General features: G+C 51.2%; 2 protein-coding genes across 2 annotated transcripts in view; one reads left to right on the forward strand and one right to left on the reverse strand.

Moving 5' to 3' along the window:
* The window catches only part of LOC122385968 (protein Wnt-16-like), an 83,068-nt gene extending 77,946 nt beyond the window's left edge, over positions 1-5,122 (forward strand). The window contains exons 5-8 of the mRNA XM_043374726.1: positions 1-121; positions 1,078-1,218; positions 3,254-3,484; positions 4,461-5,122. Of these exons, the coding sequence (XP_043230661.1) occupies positions 1-121; positions 1,078-1,218; positions 3,254-3,484; positions 4,461-4,562 (595 nt within the window). The 3' untranslated portion in view covers positions 4,563-5,122. The remainder of the gene's footprint in view (positions 122-1,077; positions 1,219-3,253; positions 3,485-4,460) is intronic.
* A 458-nt stretch (positions 5,123-5,580) lies between these two features.
* On the reverse strand, positions 5,581-17,180 carry LOC122385966 (probable RNA-binding protein 19). The gene is made up of 15 exons (XM_043374713.1): positions 16,917-17,180; positions 14,141-14,345; positions 13,769-13,929; positions 13,326-13,541; positions 12,783-13,107; positions 12,283-12,471; positions 11,898-12,092; positions 11,587-11,726; positions 10,987-11,245; positions 10,492-10,778; positions 9,989-10,191; positions 9,655-9,771; positions 9,370-9,481; positions 6,849-6,978; positions 5,581-6,432 (listed from the first exon to the last, which is right to left on the reverse strand). Exons 1-15 carry the CDS (start codon positions 16,950-16,952, stop codon positions 6,389-6,391), a joined length of 2,619 nt encoding a protein of 872 aa, XP_043230648.1. The 5' UTR covers positions 16,953-17,180; the 3' UTR covers positions 5,581-6,388.
* Positions 17,181-18,637: the final 1,457 nt, after the last annotated feature.

Here is an 18,637-nt window from a genome sequence, read left to right on the forward strand (position 1 = left end):
TGATGACGTGCGGTTCGGCATCAACTTCGCCCGCCAGTTTGTGGACGCGCCGGAGCGGGCCAAGAAGGACCACGACTCCAGGAAGTTGATGAACCTCCACAACAATGAGGCTGGACGCCTGGTACGACTCCTACGTCGCTCAGTGATGCAGCTTTGGAATGCCATCTCATATAACATGTTGCCCATATACAAAGCCGATTCAATGTAGCTAGCCACTTGCAAAAAAAAAAAAAATAGACAGAGAGAGATGATCGATGCTACGCTCTGAGCTCTTCTACCGTTGTATTTGAAAGTCAGTTGTGCAAAAGGCACCGTCTGTGAAATTACTCCATGCCTACATCGTTTGATCAAGGGTTCGCACAGTATACTTCCAGCATGCCCTGGCCGGCTCCGCACCCATATCCTCTGTATTGCCTGATCAGACTCTTATACCATATCCTACGTATTGTCCGATCAGACCCTTATACATTCTGTATGGATCGGCCCCGGACGGCCGCAGAGTACGCGCCATGTCGGCCCCTCGGTACGCTACACACGCCGGTTTGGCCGCATTAGCATGATAATTGTGCAGTGAGTGGCAGCGTCGGCCGCCATTCGGAGGGCCACGCTCGGCCATCAGCCGCCTCCAGCGAGCACATTGAGTTGCGCTGAGGCATATACCATGGCCTCTCCGGTCTCGGCCGGGCCTGTCGGAAAAATCGACCCGCCGTGCGCGCCTTGTGCTCGACCCGCAGAAAATCGGCCCACTGTGTGCCGAGCGGGAGTCGCTGACTGTGGCCACCCGGTAGACTGACGGGACTCGCGAGCTTAGCGGTCCAAGCTGAACGCAATGACAGTGATGCTCAGAGCCGTTAGAGATCAGGCTTAGATAGCAGCGTAGTCTTTAGATATCCATATGAGGTGAGGAGGGATATCCGCTTCGCCAAAAGCCGTGCTCGGAGCTTGCTTCGGAAGGTGAATTGCTATGACGCGTCCATGAGTGGTATCTGTCAAGCGTTAAGACGGCGATGTCCGACCACCTAACTCACTAACTCAGCCCACTAACTCCCTAACTCAGCCCTCCACTCCGTCCCGCAGGCGGTGCGCGCTCTGATGAAGATGCAGTGCCGGTGCCACGGCGTCTCCGGCTCCTGTGAGCTGAAAACGTGCTGGCGCACCATGCCCTCCTTCAACCACATCGGAGACTTCCTCAAGAAACGCTACAGGCGCTCCGTAGAGGTGAGGAGACATTGGAACCCGACCGACCCGAGCTCATTGGGTTTGATCTTAGTACTGAGGTAGTAAGGTTTGGAATGGGCGTAATACATTTAGCCTCGCGGCTGATGCGCCCAAATCATCATCAGGTATGATCTTCAGCTCCGAGCAGCTTCAGCCACGAGCCTGAGCGACAGGCTTGATCCGAGCATCTTCAGTTCGATCCACACCCGATACCAGTTCCGCAGGTTCGACCTACCATCCCGACACGAGGTGCTCTAATTCGACCAACAGCCCCGACAAGAGTTCCTCTAATTCGACCTACAGCCCTGACAGGCCCTGCCACGAGCCCGTCTGTCCCGCCGACACCGATCGTCCCGATATGTGCCACAACCTGTCACTGGACATTTATCTTCCCATTGTGCAGGTGACACCCACGGGCGCGTTTTCCTCGGAACTGGCTCATTTGTGGTCCCATTATTATGAAATGACCCGGTGAAACCCTCGCGTTTCCGTTAAAGGGTGTAACTTGAGCGTGTTGCAATGCAATGATGAGCTATGCGAGGGAGTATAGCCCGGGTTAGTCTTCGGATGAATATTCAACGATGCCAGATATGTCACAATAACTGCCATTACCGTAAAATGCGAAGATTTATGCCTCACATTTTCCGACCATTCATGTATTTAATCCATTGAGGTTCTGCAGGCTTCTCTGCACAGTTCATGAGGCATATACATTATCCAATCTAAGTAGAGCTCCACCCAAACAATGCACAGCTTTGAAGGGGTTCTATACACAGGTACAGGATATCACTCCACATAACTCTGCGGAGCTATCGTAATAGCGGAGATGCTGGTGTGCCTGTTTGCTTTTTTATCTGAAAAATGAACAAAGCGCTGATGTACGAGAAGTTTATACATAGTACTTACAGGGTTCTCTTTCACGCTGCGGGCAGAGGCATCATTTCTTATCGGGGTGAAATACGCTGCATTCAGCTGGGAATGCTCTCCAACGATGCAGTATCATGGGGACGCCAACATTTCCCGAGGTCTGAATTTGTCCATAATTTGTTTCCATTCGTTACTGAAGGAACTGTGTTTTATCTAAAGTTCGATAAGATAAAGTACATCAAGCACCGCACTAATGGGTCGTTGGGATGGAAACTCCTGGAAACCTTTCATGGGTGGCTTTTATATGTAAGAACATTGTTTGGTTGTCACCAGCTTTTTAAGCTGCGATACTGGCTACCCCCGGTTCATATTTGCAGCTTTTGTGTTCCAGTTGAGCGTTCAAAAATGCATTTCCACAGTCACATATTGTCCGCCGTATGCCAGGCTAGCGGCAGCCGTCAACCGCATCCAATTATGGCTTTTGCTTGGCTCTCGGTTCCGTTTCTAATGTCCGTGGGCGCCATATTTCTCGGTTGGCTGATGCGTTTCAACCGCTTAGAACTCTCATTTTACGCGGATTTTCACAATTGGATGTTCGTCTCGTGAAGCGGGGAGTGCTGGGGAAGGGTTCGGTGGCCCGCGGCTCGCGCTGCCGGCCGGCCCGCGGCTGCAGCAGACGGCGGCAGGGGACCCCCGACCAGACCCGGCCCGGTCCCAGCCCGCCGCCGACTAATCTCCATGTTATTGGAGCGGCAGTATGAATCTCATGCTAGGCGGTAACAAACGAGGAAAGCTATTGGCCTCTCCTGCTACCAACTTTCAAAGGGAAGCGGTGCTCGGAACAAATTCGACGCAGGCAGCCAAAACTGGTGGTCTTTGTCTCACCAGTTGGCGTCAACTACGCCAATCTGCCCGAGTAGGAGGCGCGATTACTGCCCCCATATAGGAACCAATAGGATGCAAGGGGCCTTTGAAGCGTTTTGTTGTTCAACCGCAAGCGCCAAGCAGATTAGAGTTTTGGTTATGTTGCCGTCTGCCCGATGGCTGAGACGAGAACAAAGCAACGGGCTGCAACGGAGTTCCACGCAACTGTAACGACACTTTGTCATCATTAGATGCAGGACCTGACCTGACCTACGCTGACCCTGATTGACCCTGTGCTTTCCAGGTGGCCAGCAAGCGTCAGCGGCTGCGCAGAAAGCGGCGACGGTACCGGGACCGTCGCAGCCAGCGCGGCCCCCGGCGCCGAGAGCTCGTCTATCTAGACCAGAGCCCAAACTATTGTCTGCACAACCCCAAAATGGGAATCCTGGGCACGCGAGGCCGCGAGTGCAGCAAAAACTCCAACGGCCCTGACAGCTGTGACCTGCTGTGCTGCGGCCGCGGCTATAACACTGAGGTGAGAGCACTAACAGGGACTCTTGGGCGCCTTCTGTCTGTGCAGACGCTTGTGCGGCAGCCACACAGGCTATAAAAGGACAGGCACCACAATTGAAATCAAATCAGTCGGCCGATGTCATTTCATTGCCATTCTCTCTATGAGCGATGTAAGACACAAACGTTAAGTGGGTGAAAGATATCTTTGTTTTGGAATCTGGATAAAGAATAAATATACATTCGCCAAAGAGAAGTTCCACGTCAAACATTGAAGACACTTCTAAATAGTGCAGTATCTATGCGTCTATTGCAGAATAGGAAATAACTGCACTGGGTCAGCCGTGAAATTATGCCGTCAAATTATTACATCCGTCCACCAGGCTATGGTCTTTTCACAGCGAACACTAGATGATGCAACTTTGAGGTAAATCTTAGAACACCTGTGCCTGAACGTCATGTGGAAAAAAGGATGATGATAAGAACAACGAATGTATGCTTAGTGTGAATGCTGGGAAAGTGATGACTTTTAGTCGCGTAATTCCAAACGGAAGTGTTAATTATCCTTTAAACGATTCACAAGATTTCCTCTGGCAAAAATGCAGAGTTTCGAGCGAAGTTGGTTCACGTCAACCTCTGGGTGGTATCCCGCGAATAGAAATACCCATTTATGTCTTTCCTCATTGGTATCGGAAATATGCTGCAATACGTACCGCACTAAATGTCCTGTTGACTTGGGTTCAGTAGGTAGAGATACGCATCATGTTTACTGAGGCTTCCTTCCGTTAGTTTTATCGCTCCTCTGCTCAAAAGCTTCCCTGATCGTTTATGCAGGTTCCTTACACGCAGGACAACTTTGACCGACCCCCTTCCGTTGTCCAGGTGACATTGCTGACCAGCCTCCACCCGCCCCTCTGCTATTCAGTGTCCAGGTTCAACTGTTGACCGACTCTGTTGTTCAGATGTCAGATGACTGACCCGCCCGCCCCTCTGCCGTGCAGGTGGTACGACGGGCAGAGAGGTGCCACTGCAAGTTCGTCTGGTGCTGCAAGGTCCACTGCAAAACCTGCATCACCATGGAAGACACGCACACGTGCAAATAGCGACCTGCATCACTGGAGGAAACGCGCACGTGCAACTGGGCAGCGATAACGCTTTAACGAATCCGTAGCGCGCTCGCGCGAGACAAAGACGCCGAGACAGGACTCAGCGGAGGCGCGCGCGCGCCGGCAGTGGTGTAGAGGACAGAGGCCGACAGCTCTGCCGGTCGGCAGGACGATAGCTGGTGGCCGCTCGCGCACAGTGCGCCTCGGGCGGGTGATGCGAGTGTTGGTGTTTGTGAGCTGGATGCAGCGGTTGTGCGCGCGCCGAGGGACCGCCGGCCGGCCGGCCGACTCAGAGGCACGGCTGTCCGCCGCCGCCGGCCGGCCGTGCTCCAGTCGATGTTAGCCGGAGTCTCAGTGTGTGCGGGCCGCCCCTGGCCGGTCCCCACGACCGGGACACCCGAGGTCACCGGTAGCGTCACTCGACGTCATAATGTTCTCAGATCTGTTTGCGTCCCATTCATCCTTTTTGTTATATTTCCCCTGAAACGCTGTGTAGGACTCAGCTAATACAGCGGCGTATGTGTGTTTTATTAATATGCATGCGCCATAGAAGTTGATCAGTGTATACTATTTATGACAATAATGTAAAATGGTTCAAAAGTCTACCCATTCACTTCGTTTTCACCGTACCTATATAGTTGTATTCAGGTAGTCCTCGGAGTAATTAACACAGCAACGGTGTTTGTAAATGGTTGGACATGCTGCAACGCGGCCACGAATGGGCAGAAGGGTCCCAAAAATTAGCCAAGGGTTCGCTGTCGATGGCAGCACGAGCAGCGGTGGCGCCAGACATCGGGGCGGAGGGACGGAGAGTCTACTAGGCGGCGCCACAGTCGAACAGGCACCGTCTCGAACGCAGCGGAAAAGTTTATACAGGATCGCCATCGGGAATTATCAGTTTAGTTTCTGATTATACATTATTGATTGCTATTTCCTATTGATTTACTCGTGTCATTTGACAAGCGACCGTATGGCTGCAGAATTCTCCACGTTGGGAGTTGTAAAAGAAAACACATTTCTGCGTATACCAAAAATGACCCGAGTTTATTCCGCTAACAACACTCCTCAACCCGAAGCACAAACAGAACTGCATGGCACAGCTGTCATCCACGCATACCTTTACTGCGAGCTCCCGGCAGTGCGCCTTATCGAAACGGACAACGGTGAAAAAATATTACGCCATGCCAGTTTCATTTGACGGGGAGCGGGACCGGAGAGAGCCATCCTTCATTCCCTTTCTCTAGCTGAGGTCGACGTCCATCCACCAACAACTCATACTTGTCCTATCTCAGGCTCGCTCCAGTGCAGGGAACAACCACCGCAAGATACCTAAACTCAAACGCGCCCTATCCGCCTCCTCATATGCGAGCAGTAAAATAACACTTACAACGCTATCTTGTTGTAAGGCTCCAAGCACCTGTCTGGTGGCTATACGCGATCGAGGCTCAACTGTTCCAGAATGTTTTGTAGAGACCCCAGAGCGCAGCCGCGGAAGGCCGATGATTGTGACGTTGCAGATTAATGCGGCCGTCCTGAAGTGGTTTCATTTTGACGTCTATCGTCGGGCCTCTCCGGCGCCAATGCATGAGTGCACCACTCGCCATAAGCACACTAACACACAAACTTATCTCGCACACTTAGATCGAAATGTGAATCGAAAACACTGCGCCAGATCACTCACTCAATGCGACCACCGAGATTGGTCACTCAGAACAGACCGTTACAGCAGCCACTCTTCGAGACACTGAGCCAGATCAATCAGGGCACCCACTGAGAGACTGGTCACTCAGAACGAAGGTCGTAAATGCAGCCACTCACCGCAATCACCGCTCCTCTTCGTCCAGCTTCACGCGCTTTTTGGACGGCGCTGAGGACAAAGGGCCGCGTCAGTAACGAAGGTATAGGCTCAATCAGTACAGGTAAAATCAACCAACCAACCAACCAACCAACCAACCAAACAAACAAACAAACAAAAAAACAAAATTAAGACAGACAAGAAGCAAGCCGTAGCATTGGTGATGACGTGACACGTAAAGAGAATGGAAACAACGAAGCTGTAGATATAAAGTACTTATATCTTTCCATAAGAAACTAATGACTATATAAAAGACATCGTTAAAATATTTCCGAGTCGTGCAGGTTTTTCGATGTAGCCTCCTTCACGTTGCTTTGTACAATCTAACCACTAAGAAGTCCCTCGAACCGATGTACTTGGCGCAATAACTACGCTATTGCCATGATAAGACATTCCCCAACTTATCTGCGACTGTGCCTCCCACTTACCGTCGGCTCCGGAGAAGTGCGCGGCCGTCTTCAGCCGGAGCGTTTCGACATCGTCATCCGCCGCGGCCCACTCGAGCACCAGGCGACGGCCGTACAAATGAGTGGAGGCACACAGGGCCTTGAACGCCCTCTGTGAGACACAGATACACAGTCAATGGAGAGGCGCGGACTGGGGTTCAGAACAAAGCAACAGCCGACGGCCGTACAAATGAGTGGAAGCGCTCAGAGCCTTGAACGCCCTCTGTGGGATACAGAGACACATACACACCGGTCAGTGGACCGGCGCGGACTGGGGGACACGACAGAGGCAGGACGGAGCAACAGACGGCAGCCGTACAGAAGTAGGTGGGTGCGTACAGGGCCTTAAACGCACGCTGCAACACAAGCACACAGAAGTGAGCGAAATGCACGAACTGAGAACTGACGACAATGTGATAGGGACAGTACACCAGCCGGGTGTGCTTACCTTACCAGCTACGGTCGGTGACGAAATCACGAGAAGTTGGCATTTGGACTGAGACTCCACTTTCGCTGAGCGGACGCCTGGGGTCACTGGATGTAAATGTAATCTGACATAACCCAGTCCCTATCGGTTAATCTACACCTTTTTACGCCCAATTTAGGCGGAAGTGCACACATTTCATTAATAGTGCAGGTGATTTCGATGGTTCGGCAGAGTGCCTTCATATATTGAATTGCGGCACGATATTCGTCATTGTGCACCCCACTCCGTCATAGTGCAGTTAAAAGTGGCCCAGGTTCAGACATATTGGACTTAGTGCAAATAATAATTCGTCAGGTTAATTCAATTTCGACATACGGCATGTGCTTACGGCAACGTTCAAATAAATCCAGCACGGTATAAATAAGCGATTATGTAAACAAATCTCACCTTCCTACGCAACTTAAGCCCTCAGCAAAGCTCTGGAGCTAATGAAGAATGTGGGATGTCACGTGAACGTGAAATGCGCTACACCTTTTTACGGCCAAATATAGAAATAGTGCACACAGTTCAGTATAATAGTGCAACCGATTTCGACAGTTCGGCATAGTGCACCTCTAGTTCGGCCAAGTGCATGATATTCAGTAATAGTGCACACGTTTCAAATGAAGGGCAATCAATTTAGAAGATGGTGCGTTCAAATTCAATGAGCCGTAGGTTCAATTTCGTCATAGTGCACGGTTTCGTCATGTGGCCTGATAGTCGGCGTCCAGCAAAGCGATTTAGGCGATGTTCAAGTGAATTCGCTGCTGGATTGGGAAAATATTTTTGAAAGCCCCTATCTGCCTGTCAAGAGTAGCGTGAATCTTTGTCAAAAACCTGCTCAAATGCAGTTTCAGCTCTCAGGAATTAACTTATCATTAGTCTCGCTCTAAGAACTCGGTGACACGGTCGAGTGGCGGTCACGTGGCATTCAGGGCTTCTGAATCGGGTGCATAACTTCGTTGCTGGTTCAAAAAGATCAGAAATGCTATGGATTCTTGTTATCGCCTTTCAGCATCATGGCGAATTTGATTGAACAAAGCCGAAAAAATATTGCTCATGCCGAATATATAAGCACCCGACGAATTATGTGCACTATGTCTTATATGACTGAAGCTAAGGCACCCAGATGAAACATTAAATACCCTCTACCTTTTGCATCCAGAGCAGTGCAGCTGGCTACTTGACTTTTTTGCGTTGCTGACTGACTACGAGTGTCATTGGAGGCTCAGGTAGCGTGAAATGTCAAATAAAAATTGGTATTACTTATTTATGCAATGCCGTGTTACTGAACAGTGCCTAAATTACATGCGGGACCCCGAAATTGAAACGATCTGACGAACAATGTGCGATATGTCTAATATGCCTGAACCTGGGTCACTTTAAACCTGCACTATGACGAAATGGCTGCAATATGGCGAATATCGTGCCGCGATTCAATATATCAATGCACTATGCCGTGCTGTCGAAATCGCCTGCACTATTTTTGAAATGTGTGCACTGCCGCCTAAATTGGGCCTTTTCATTGCATTCATTAAAATCTCGTTAATTTTTATTAGCATTAAAATTTCAATAATTTAGTAAAATTTCATTAGCAGCTTGTTTGAACGGCACCACGCTACACTTGATGAACAGCAAGAGCGTTGTCAAAAATATTTTCTAGATGGGGCACCGAATTCGCTTGAAGGTTAGCTAAATTGCTTTGCGGTACGCCGAATACCAATGCATATGACGAAGCAATGCACTCTGGCGAAACTGAAATCGCAACTACTGAAAATGAATGCATTCTCTTTTAAATTGCTTGCACTGTTTCGGAGCCGTGTGCACTATTACTGAATTTCATGCACTCGGCCTAAGAAGCGGTGCACTATGCCGAACTGTCGAAATGGTTGCACTATTTCTGAACTGTGTGCACTATTTCTATATTTGGCCGTAAAAAGGTGTATTAGCGTCAATACTAGCAGTTGCAGAGACCGCACACGTTTCGCACACCCTGACACACTAAAAGCGATTGTAGACGCCCAATCGAGCACCCACCTTGGCATCCTGGCGGCTGGCGAACTCTACGAAGGCGAAGCCGCGGTGGGGCCCGGTGCCGACACCGGCCATCTTCTGCGGTAGGCGCACCGCGTTCAGCTCACCGAATGTCCTGGAGATGAGCGCGTTGAGTCAGTGGAGACTGGAGAGGATAATACATAAACAAGCGTCGAGCCATTGGCTAATATCCCACGACAACGCATCACGTCGCCGACAAAAATCACAAAGCGCAACGAGTTTGTGAAAAACACCCTACAAATAACATAGTGTCAATCCGGTACTCACTTGAACACTTCGATAATTTCCTTCTTGTTAGCTTGGAAAGGAATATTCCGAACAAGAATCTTAGACGATTTCTGCTTCCCGCCGTCTTGTGCTTTCCGTTGCGTTTTCGGGTCCGGACTGTAAAAAGAAGAGAAGTTATCAAATATGGAACTTGAGCAATGTTATGAAAATCACCATTAGCAGTAACGCCAGAGAAATGCGACCAAGCAGGAATCATAGCAAGACATCTTTTTTATCAATAGATCTGTAACTATGGGCGAATCAAAAAAGCTCACTGAATCGCTGCACGTCTAGTGTGTCCTTGCCGCTGTAACCTATATCCCACAAGACTCACGCCGTGGTCCTATTGGAGACCTTCAGTTCGAGGGCGTGTCCGTCCAGTGACACCTGCTGCAGCTCCTTCAGCGCCCGCTTGGCGTGCTTCTTGTGCAGGTAGGAGACGAAGCCGTAACCCTGCGAGAGCCACACCTCGGGGCGGCGCGAGTCCTTCTTCCGCGAGACGACCGCGCTGTGCAGTGGGCCGCACACGGCGAAATGCTGCGGACGGGAGGTCAGGGTGTCAGCGAGACACAGTACAGAGAACACTGAGAGCTACGGCAGAGAGGCAGATGACAAGGCAAGGCCGACATAACTGTAACACATTGAGAGATTGGAGTTACCCGTAGGTTGACATATAAAAATATTACAAAAGAGAAGGCACGGGCTACGAGTGTATTTAACAACACCCATGTAACAACAAACAACACTACCGGCCCCTGACCTTAACGCCCAGTCCCACCCACGTCGCTCACTCCAGAATGAGTGGCTGAAACCCAGCCCCGGGTGTTCCCTGCTCACCTCTTTGAGAGCGTCATCGGTCGTGTCGAAGTTGATGTTCTTTACGAACAGCGTGGCGCCATCCTCGGGCTCTCCGAGGTCGGCCGTCTCGCCGTCTTCCTCATCCTCAGCCGTCTTAACCTTCTCGCCGCCCTCCTCAGCCTCTTGCTCCTGCTCCTTGACCTTGGGCTCGCCGAGCGCCTCGGCAGGCGCCCACTCCAGGTACAGGGGGCCGTTCTTGAACCGGGTGTACGCCAGGGCGCTGAACGCGGCACGCGCCTCGGACGACTCGAAAAACTCGATCACCGCTGTGGGAGCGAGAATAAAGTCAAGCTATAATTATTTATCTCGACGATAAACCAGCGACGACGGCTCGAGGGAGTAGGGACGGAGTTATTGCTATATTTGACCCATCTATGACCACTCTGGACAGCTGTAACTAAAGCTGTGCTTCTGTTGACGCTTTCGTTTGTGACTGTAACTGACCTGCCACCTCATTCAGCGTCTTTAACTAACCTGTAACTCCACTGGGCGGCAGCACCACCCGTCCCAGCTCTCCATGCCGTCCGAACATCTCTCGCAGCTGCGCAGGGTCCGTGTGCGCCGGCAGGTTCTTGGCCAGGATGACCGTCTTGCTGCGCTCGGCAGCCGGGCCGCTGAACGCGTCCAGGCGCACTCCCTGCTCCTCGAGGAACTGGCGCGTCTCAGAGACGAGCTGGGTCTCTCCGAGCGCCAGTCGGACGGCGGCGCTACCCTCACCTCTGCTGTCCAGCACCTGAAGAGGACGGGGCGGATAAGAAAACGGACCATTCGAAGGGAACACGGCACAGGCAGAGTCGAGCGGATGATAGGAGCGGAGAGTACAGGCGGTCAAACCGGACGTAGCGCACATATGCAATACACTGCCCAGTACAGCTTATGGCCGCAATAAGAGAAAACAAAACGTACTCTCCCCTGCCCAGTCAGGCGCAACGAGGCAAGGTCCTCTACTTCCAGACGACACGCGACCGACCAGCCTACTGTAGTTGACCCGACGCAGAATATGAGGCAGAGCGTACTGGGGTGTTGTTTTAGCGACCTACTCTAGGGCCACCACCCACCACCGATATAACTCACATCACTCTTTGCGACGCCGTACTTCTCTGCCATCAGGTTGGCCACCGCGTTGGCTCCCAGGAACAAGGAGTTCCAGTTGTGGGACGACGAGGCCTGCTTCTTCAGCTGACGCTCCTTCCGCGCCTTGAAGTCCGTGGAGGCTGCATAAAAACAGGGACCTCTCGTCATTCATGGTAATTAGACTGTATGCGCCATAATAGGCTTCCCAACCTAACATTCAAGGTACATCGATCAAGAGTGATGCCATTCCATCGTTAAGAACACGTCATCCGAACGGAAAGCTCTTGCCAAAACTAAGCGCCTTATCTCACCCTCGTCGCCGTCCTGGTCCAGCGAGTGTTTAAGCTTCGCCGGCAGCAGATGCAGCATGCGACCCTGGAACACACTGCCATCCAGGGCCTCCATGGCGCTCTGAGCCTTCTCGGGAAACACGAACGTCACGAACGCAAAGCCCTTGATCTTCCGGCTGTAGCGGTCCACCGGTAGGGTGACCTCGGTCAGCTGACCTGTGAGAGGTCAAAGCGGGGTCAGAAGACGATCGAAATGAGTATACCGAGATCAACATGATGAGATAGACGGCAGAGCTCAATGTTTAAGACCCCGGCGTTCAATGGTTCTAGACAGGTGGCGTTCAGCAGGTGGGCGCGTGTGTGACTCAGGCCAGGCAGTGATGTACCCACGGCTTTAGTTCCTCACCGTAATGCGCGAACAGCCCCTCGAGCTCCTGCTCGGTGACGGTGTAGGCCAGGTTGCGGACGTAGATGCGACCCGTCTCGGCCACCGGCTCGACGTCGGCCAGCTGTCGCTGCTGCTCCTGCCAGGGCGCCTCCCGGTCGGCCTGCGCCGTCCGCTGCTCGTGCTTCTTCACCTCGAGACGGCGGCCGTCTGTGCGTATGGATCGGGTCATTGGTCACAACCGGGGTCATATGTAATGTAACACTTACAAGTGACTCAGGCTGGCATGACAGACAAGGCGAATAGGGAACAGAGGGTACAAACACCCTGAGTAGTGAGTGACCTAGGACAGTTCGTTAGAAGAGTTTGACTTTACAGTGGGGTCGCCAGTAACATAGTCCACGGCATACGCATCCAGTCAATATTTAGTAGTCAACACACTGGCGAGTCATCCGTGATTTGCCGGCGATCATACGTCAATCCAAGGATGATTGCGTAATCTGCGGCCGAAAAACACTTACTGAGGAACGTTCTGCTCTTGTTGAGCGCCAGCTTCAGCTCTTTCTCCGTTTGGAGTCCGATGTAGGCGATACCCTTCGTCCGCGGCGGCAGTCGGATTGACTTCGGCTTCAATGGCGCCAGGAACTGACGGATGTCTTTCTTTTTAGCATTGACGGCCAGACCCGTGATCTTGGCGGTAAACTTGATGTCAAACTTGCGCACGGCGGCCGATTTGGGTTTGGAATCCTTGGAGGGTGACTTTTTGGATTCGATGCCGGAGTCGCTGTCAGCTGACGAGTCGTCGTCACTTTCGGTGGCCTTCTTTACAATCTTGGATCTCAGGAACTGTGAAGAGAGAAGTATCTCGTAACAGACATTAAACTGTCAAATGCACGCAACACACAAGAAAGCGGCATACATCCCTGGCAACATAACATGCGCGGGGACCAGCTCTGAACAGAGAATTTTAGTGTTCAGCTAGCGATCTAGCTTACTACATAATAGTTCCAGTCCTTCATGCCCTATGGACTCTTAACTTTACTCAGATACTCTACTCTGCTTACATCCATATCAGACATTTCTCCCTTGTTCTCCTCCTCCTGCTGTTCCGGCTCGTCGGCAGAGTCGCCGCCATCCTCCACGCTGTCGTCACCAGCGTCGGCGCCGGGAGGCTGAGTGTCCTCCGTGGCGCCCGCAGGCCCCACGTCGTCCGTCCATGTGGCGCGCGGTCCGCTCTGGTGCACCGCCAGAAACTCGCGGAATGCAGGGTCGCTCGCCACCTGGTACACGCAGGGGCCGCAGGTGTCAGCAGAGGATGTGCCAGCGGTCATATGGGCGGTCAACATGTATATGGGCTCACACTACACAGTGCACAGCGCAAACAGACGGCAATGTTGTATCATTGGGGATATGACACATGCCTATCAGAACACATCAACCAAATCCATTCAAAACACCAAAACACTCAGTAATCTGAAAACAGCAGTTTAGACCAAAGACATCTCACCTCCTCAAATTTATTCTTGGTGTTCGCCTTCTTATCCTCAGGCGACTTTTTCTTGTTCCCTTTGAATGTGGCATCCTTGGCGCCATCTTTGCTATGCAGACGGGCATGTGCAGAGCTGCCGGACGCGTACTTACTCCAGGCACGAGGCTTGTCGGTAGAGCCTGCAAAACAACAAAACTTGGCATTGATTCAGCCTAGTAAAGGACACACTGAAAACCAAATAACTTTTAACTTATGCAACTGCTAAAAGTCTTCAAAGATATATCAAACAGCTGAGCACAACACAATGGACCACATTCAACTGACTGGTAGCAATAACATTGTATCACTTTTATATCGCAAAGAATGGAAAACATATGAATGAAAACATACCAAGAGAGGCACATTTTTCCACAGTGGCTTTGGTTGCTCCAATAAATGTGCCATTAAAAAAGTCTATAGCAGCATCAGCTTGCTCAGCTGTTTTGAAACCGATGAAGGCAAATCCACGGAATTTTCCGTCGGGCGTATACTTGAGTTGGACATCGGTAACATAGCCCTTGGCACTGAATGTTTCTCGCAGTGTCTCCTCTGTAACCTGAGGAAAACAAATTACACACAGTAGGTAAGTACTAGGTACTGACTGATAAACCAATAATCAACGGTCAAAACATACAGAACAGGTACCAGACAATAAGACTACATTTCACTGAACTGTAATTGCACAATTAAACACAAACAACACCCAGTGGCGGCGGAATAGGGGGTGCAGGGGTGCAGCAGCGCAGCTGCACCCCCATCGAAAAACATGGGGGTGCAAACATATCTTTTTGCACCCCCAAAATCCGTACAAGGGGCCCGTCGCACCATCCAATACATTTTCTCCTGAAAACCAGTAATCGGGAAACAAACACTGATGTGGAATCATCCGGGATGTCCAATTATGGTCAGGAGCGCCCCCTGCTAGTCTTTGGGGCCCCCACATCGGCTAGAAGTGTCCCGAGTCGCGTTTGGTGCTCCATGCGGCATCTGAGTGCCCCCACGACGGCCTCAGAGGGCCCTTTTATGACGATCGCTGAGGGCTCCCACGACGACCTCTGTCCCCTGGGGCCCTACAACGGCCACTAAGGGCCCTCATGACGACCGCTGAGGGTCCCACAGAGACTCCAGGGCCCAAGGTGACTCTAAGGCCACGCTGGCCTCTGAGGGCCCCTATGGCGGCCTCTGAGGGCCCTTACGATGATCTCTGAGGGCTCTCACGACGACCTCTGTCCCCTGGGGCCCTATAACGACCACTAAGGGCCCTCATGACGACCGCTGAGGGTCCCACAGGACTCCAGGGGTCCCACTGGCCTCTGAGGGCCTCTATGACGGTCTCTGAGGGCCCTCGTGACGGCCCTAGACCCAACTCAAGTCTGAGGGCCAATTTGGCTTCAGACGGCCCAGCGACGGCCTCTGAGGGCCCCAACACAATCAGGCTGCAGGGGCTATGCTGGCATCTGAGAGCCCTGCAACGGTCTATTGAGGGCCCTAATGATGGCATCTAGCGGTCTTACTTACCAAGGCCTCTGAGAGCCCTGCAAAGGTATCTGAGGGCCCATGAAGACCCTCACTATGGCCAAGGACCCTCATGACGACCTCTGATGATCCTCCCGAAGGCTTCTAAGGGCCCTCACAACAACTTCTGAGGACCCCAGGACGGTCCCTGAGGGGCTGAGGGCCCTGACGACGACCTCTCTGGGCCCTCACGATGGTCTCTAAGACCCAACGCTCCAAAAGCCCACGCTGGCGTCTGAGGGCCCCAAGCTGGCCTCTCGAGGGCCTCGACGCAGGCAGGCTCCAGGGGCCATGCTGACCTCTGAGGGCCCTCTTGACGGCTTATAGGGCCTAACGAAGGCTTCAAGGGCCAACGCTGGCCTCTGAAGAGCCCTACGACGGCCTCGGAGGGTCTCAACTCAACGCACGTAGGTGCCAGGAGACATGCTAGCCTCTGAGGGCCCCGCAGAGTTCAGATTCAGAGGACCCAACTACCTTTGTGGACTTTACAAAATACGAAGGTCTCCAAGAGCTCACACAGGCTCCTGGAATTCCACACTGGTTCTCAGGCCCCATGTTGGCTTGTTGAGGTACTTTATCTGCTCTTGGTGCCCCGTCGCCGGCCTCTGAGAGTCTCACTCAATGTCTGAACTTATGGGGCCACGGGCCCTACACCAGCTTTGATGGCCCCTTCATCGACTCTTGGGACTCATGAACCATGAAATGTGGGTCTAAGTAGCTTCTAAGAATCCCCATGCTGGTTCTAGTAGCAGCCAGCCAGATATTTGGGCTCACACGTGAGCTCCTGGGACCCTTGCATACCCCAGGGGTATACCTGCCTCTAAGACCCCATATACACTTTTGGGGCTCAAACGCTTGCCCCTGAAGGCCCCACTGAGACCCCTTTCCTCTATACAGTCCTCCATACAGGCTCTTTAGGCTAAACATCGGCTCCTGTGGCCTCACTCCCGGCTTTGGGGGGCCTCCATACAGGCTTTTTGGGGTCCGATGCCGGTTTCTGAGAACCCTCAAAAGGCTTTCAAGCCTATACTGCCTTCTGAAACCTTTCAGCAACTTTCAAGGGACCGACCCTGATCGGAGGGCTCATTCAGTCTGGGGAGTGGGGAGTCATGTAGGTCTCTGGAGGAGTCTCCATATATGTGGTCGGTTTCCAAGGGGCTTCTAAACATGGTCTTCTTGGAACGGTCTCTTAGGGCCCTCAATGGTCCACTGCGGATCCAGAAAAGTGGTTTGAGACGCTGCGGGTGGTGGCTAGACTAAAAGATTAGCCGATAAAAACTAGCTGCATTTGCTTCTTTATGCTTTCATTATTTGAGATAGGTAGGTACACTGCAATTTCAAACCTTTTACAGATCTTGTGTGTATGGGGAGAAGTTTTTCAAAGTCTTCATTTTTCATAAATCAATAATAATAATATTTCCACATCATATTAGAAGACACCTGACCATACAACAATAAATGAAATAAGTGATGAATAAGATACAATAAATGAAATAAGTATTGGAAGTATAGTTCAAGTTCCAAATCATTTAGGATGAGGAAATCAGGAAATGTTTTGTAACTATCAGACTGCCCACCGCTTAAAAGTTAACAAAAACGCAAAAGTGCCTACCTTCTTTGGAAGGTTTTTGACAATAATTCTTGACATCGTCTTGCTCAAAGTAAGTAGTTCATGCTAAATAAACGCTCAAAAGTACCCTAAAGTCACGGTGGTCACGGTCAAACCCAATGAATATTTACCCCGCGTTCGATGTCTCTCGGACGGCGAAGATTCTACGCCGTCCGGCCAATCACGTTTCATAACCGCAGCCGAGCCCCCGCTGACCTTGGACGGGATTGGCCGGACGACAAAGAATCTTTGCCGTCCAGGAGACATCGAACGCCGCCTAACTACGGATATTACAGCATGACTTGTTGTCACGGCAGCGTCATATCTGTAGCATTTCGAGCTGCCATATGTAGGGCATTTTTGGTATTATCGTTGGTGAGTAGTAAAGGAATCTTGGTTCGTGAGTTCGTGAGTCATACCTATACCTGAGTAGTAAAGTAATCTTGATATACCTTTGCATATAGGTACCATATTACCAAGGCTATGTAAACCCATATTACAGACTTGTGGCGGGCGTGCATAATCCGCCGGCCGCCGCCGGCGTGCACAGGTAGGTAATCATAATCTATGTAAAGTAAGCTCAAGTGGGGGAGTCTTCCGATCCCGTTGATAGTAACTTGGAATGTCCGTGAAACGTGATGTTGGTGACATCATCAGCACCAATGGATGCAGGATGCTGGACACGACACAAAAATGGGCAAAAAAACCGCCTGCACTAGCGTACAGGGACCCGCAGTTGCTACTGTACAGCGACCCTGAGTAAATTGTCCCAGCACCCTCACAGGGAACAACGATAAGCTGTCAGAGGGTACTCACAGGAAACCTCAGCTGCTCTTGTACAGGGACCAGCAGTCGATATCAATGTTATCGGTTGTTACTGGACAGGACAGACGGTTAGACTTGGGGTTCGTGTACAGTAGCAACTGCGGGTCCCCGTACCCTACCGATGTCGCAGTTGATGTGTTATATGGTCATTGGCCATCCCTGTCTGAAAGAAATTCTTTGCTGCACCGTGTAACAAGGGCCCTCTCTCAGACTCAGAGCGACTGAACCCTTTATGGAACCATAGCCACCCCCCGCCGCGTCGAAAATTAGCCCGCGCCGGTGGGGGGGTCTGTTCATAACGCGACCTGGTGGGAGGGGGCTATTTTTGCCCCCATCGTATCTCCGAAACTACAGGACGGATCCACAAAATTTCAAACTGCATTCGAAAGCCCAGTCAAATTTGTCGAAGGAAATCAAATTTCATTGATCTCGGGGTCACCAATGACGTCACAGGTCAGGTCAAAGATAAAATGTTTTGCCGGTCACGGGTCTTCTGTGAATGCGCTATAACATCGAATAAAACGCATTTTATCGAAAATCAGCGATAGAGCGTCAGTTGCCTAGTGATTATGTTGCTATTAGAGGTCACTGATAACACCAGGTTAGGTCACAGGTCAGGTCACCAAGGGTCAGCACATGAACCCAACTTTACTAGGGCTCTGTGATGCATGTTTTATGGCCAATTTTTCATTTCAAACTCAATGGTGTTGATTATAGGACTATCAGGAACGGTTTAGGTCAGTTCCTGGTGGAGGTCAGGTAAAAAACGTCAAATTTCAAAGTTGATATTTTTGCATAAAATGGATATTGATTCGATGCAGCTCGTCACGGCGAGTCTAATGGTGGTCTTTGTTTTGGGCTACGTGGTCTAGAATTGCTTAAGATTGAGTTGGAAAAAT

Source organism: Amphibalanus amphitrite, unplaced genomic scaffold (assembly GCF_019059575.1).
Source record: "Amphibalanus amphitrite isolate SeventyFive unplaced genomic scaffold, NRLGWU_Aamphi_draft 000015F_arrow, whole genome shotgun sequence".
In the NCBI taxonomy this organism is placed as follows: domain Eukaryota; kingdom Metazoa; phylum Arthropoda; class Thecostraca; order Balanomorpha; family Balanidae; genus Amphibalanus; species Amphibalanus amphitrite.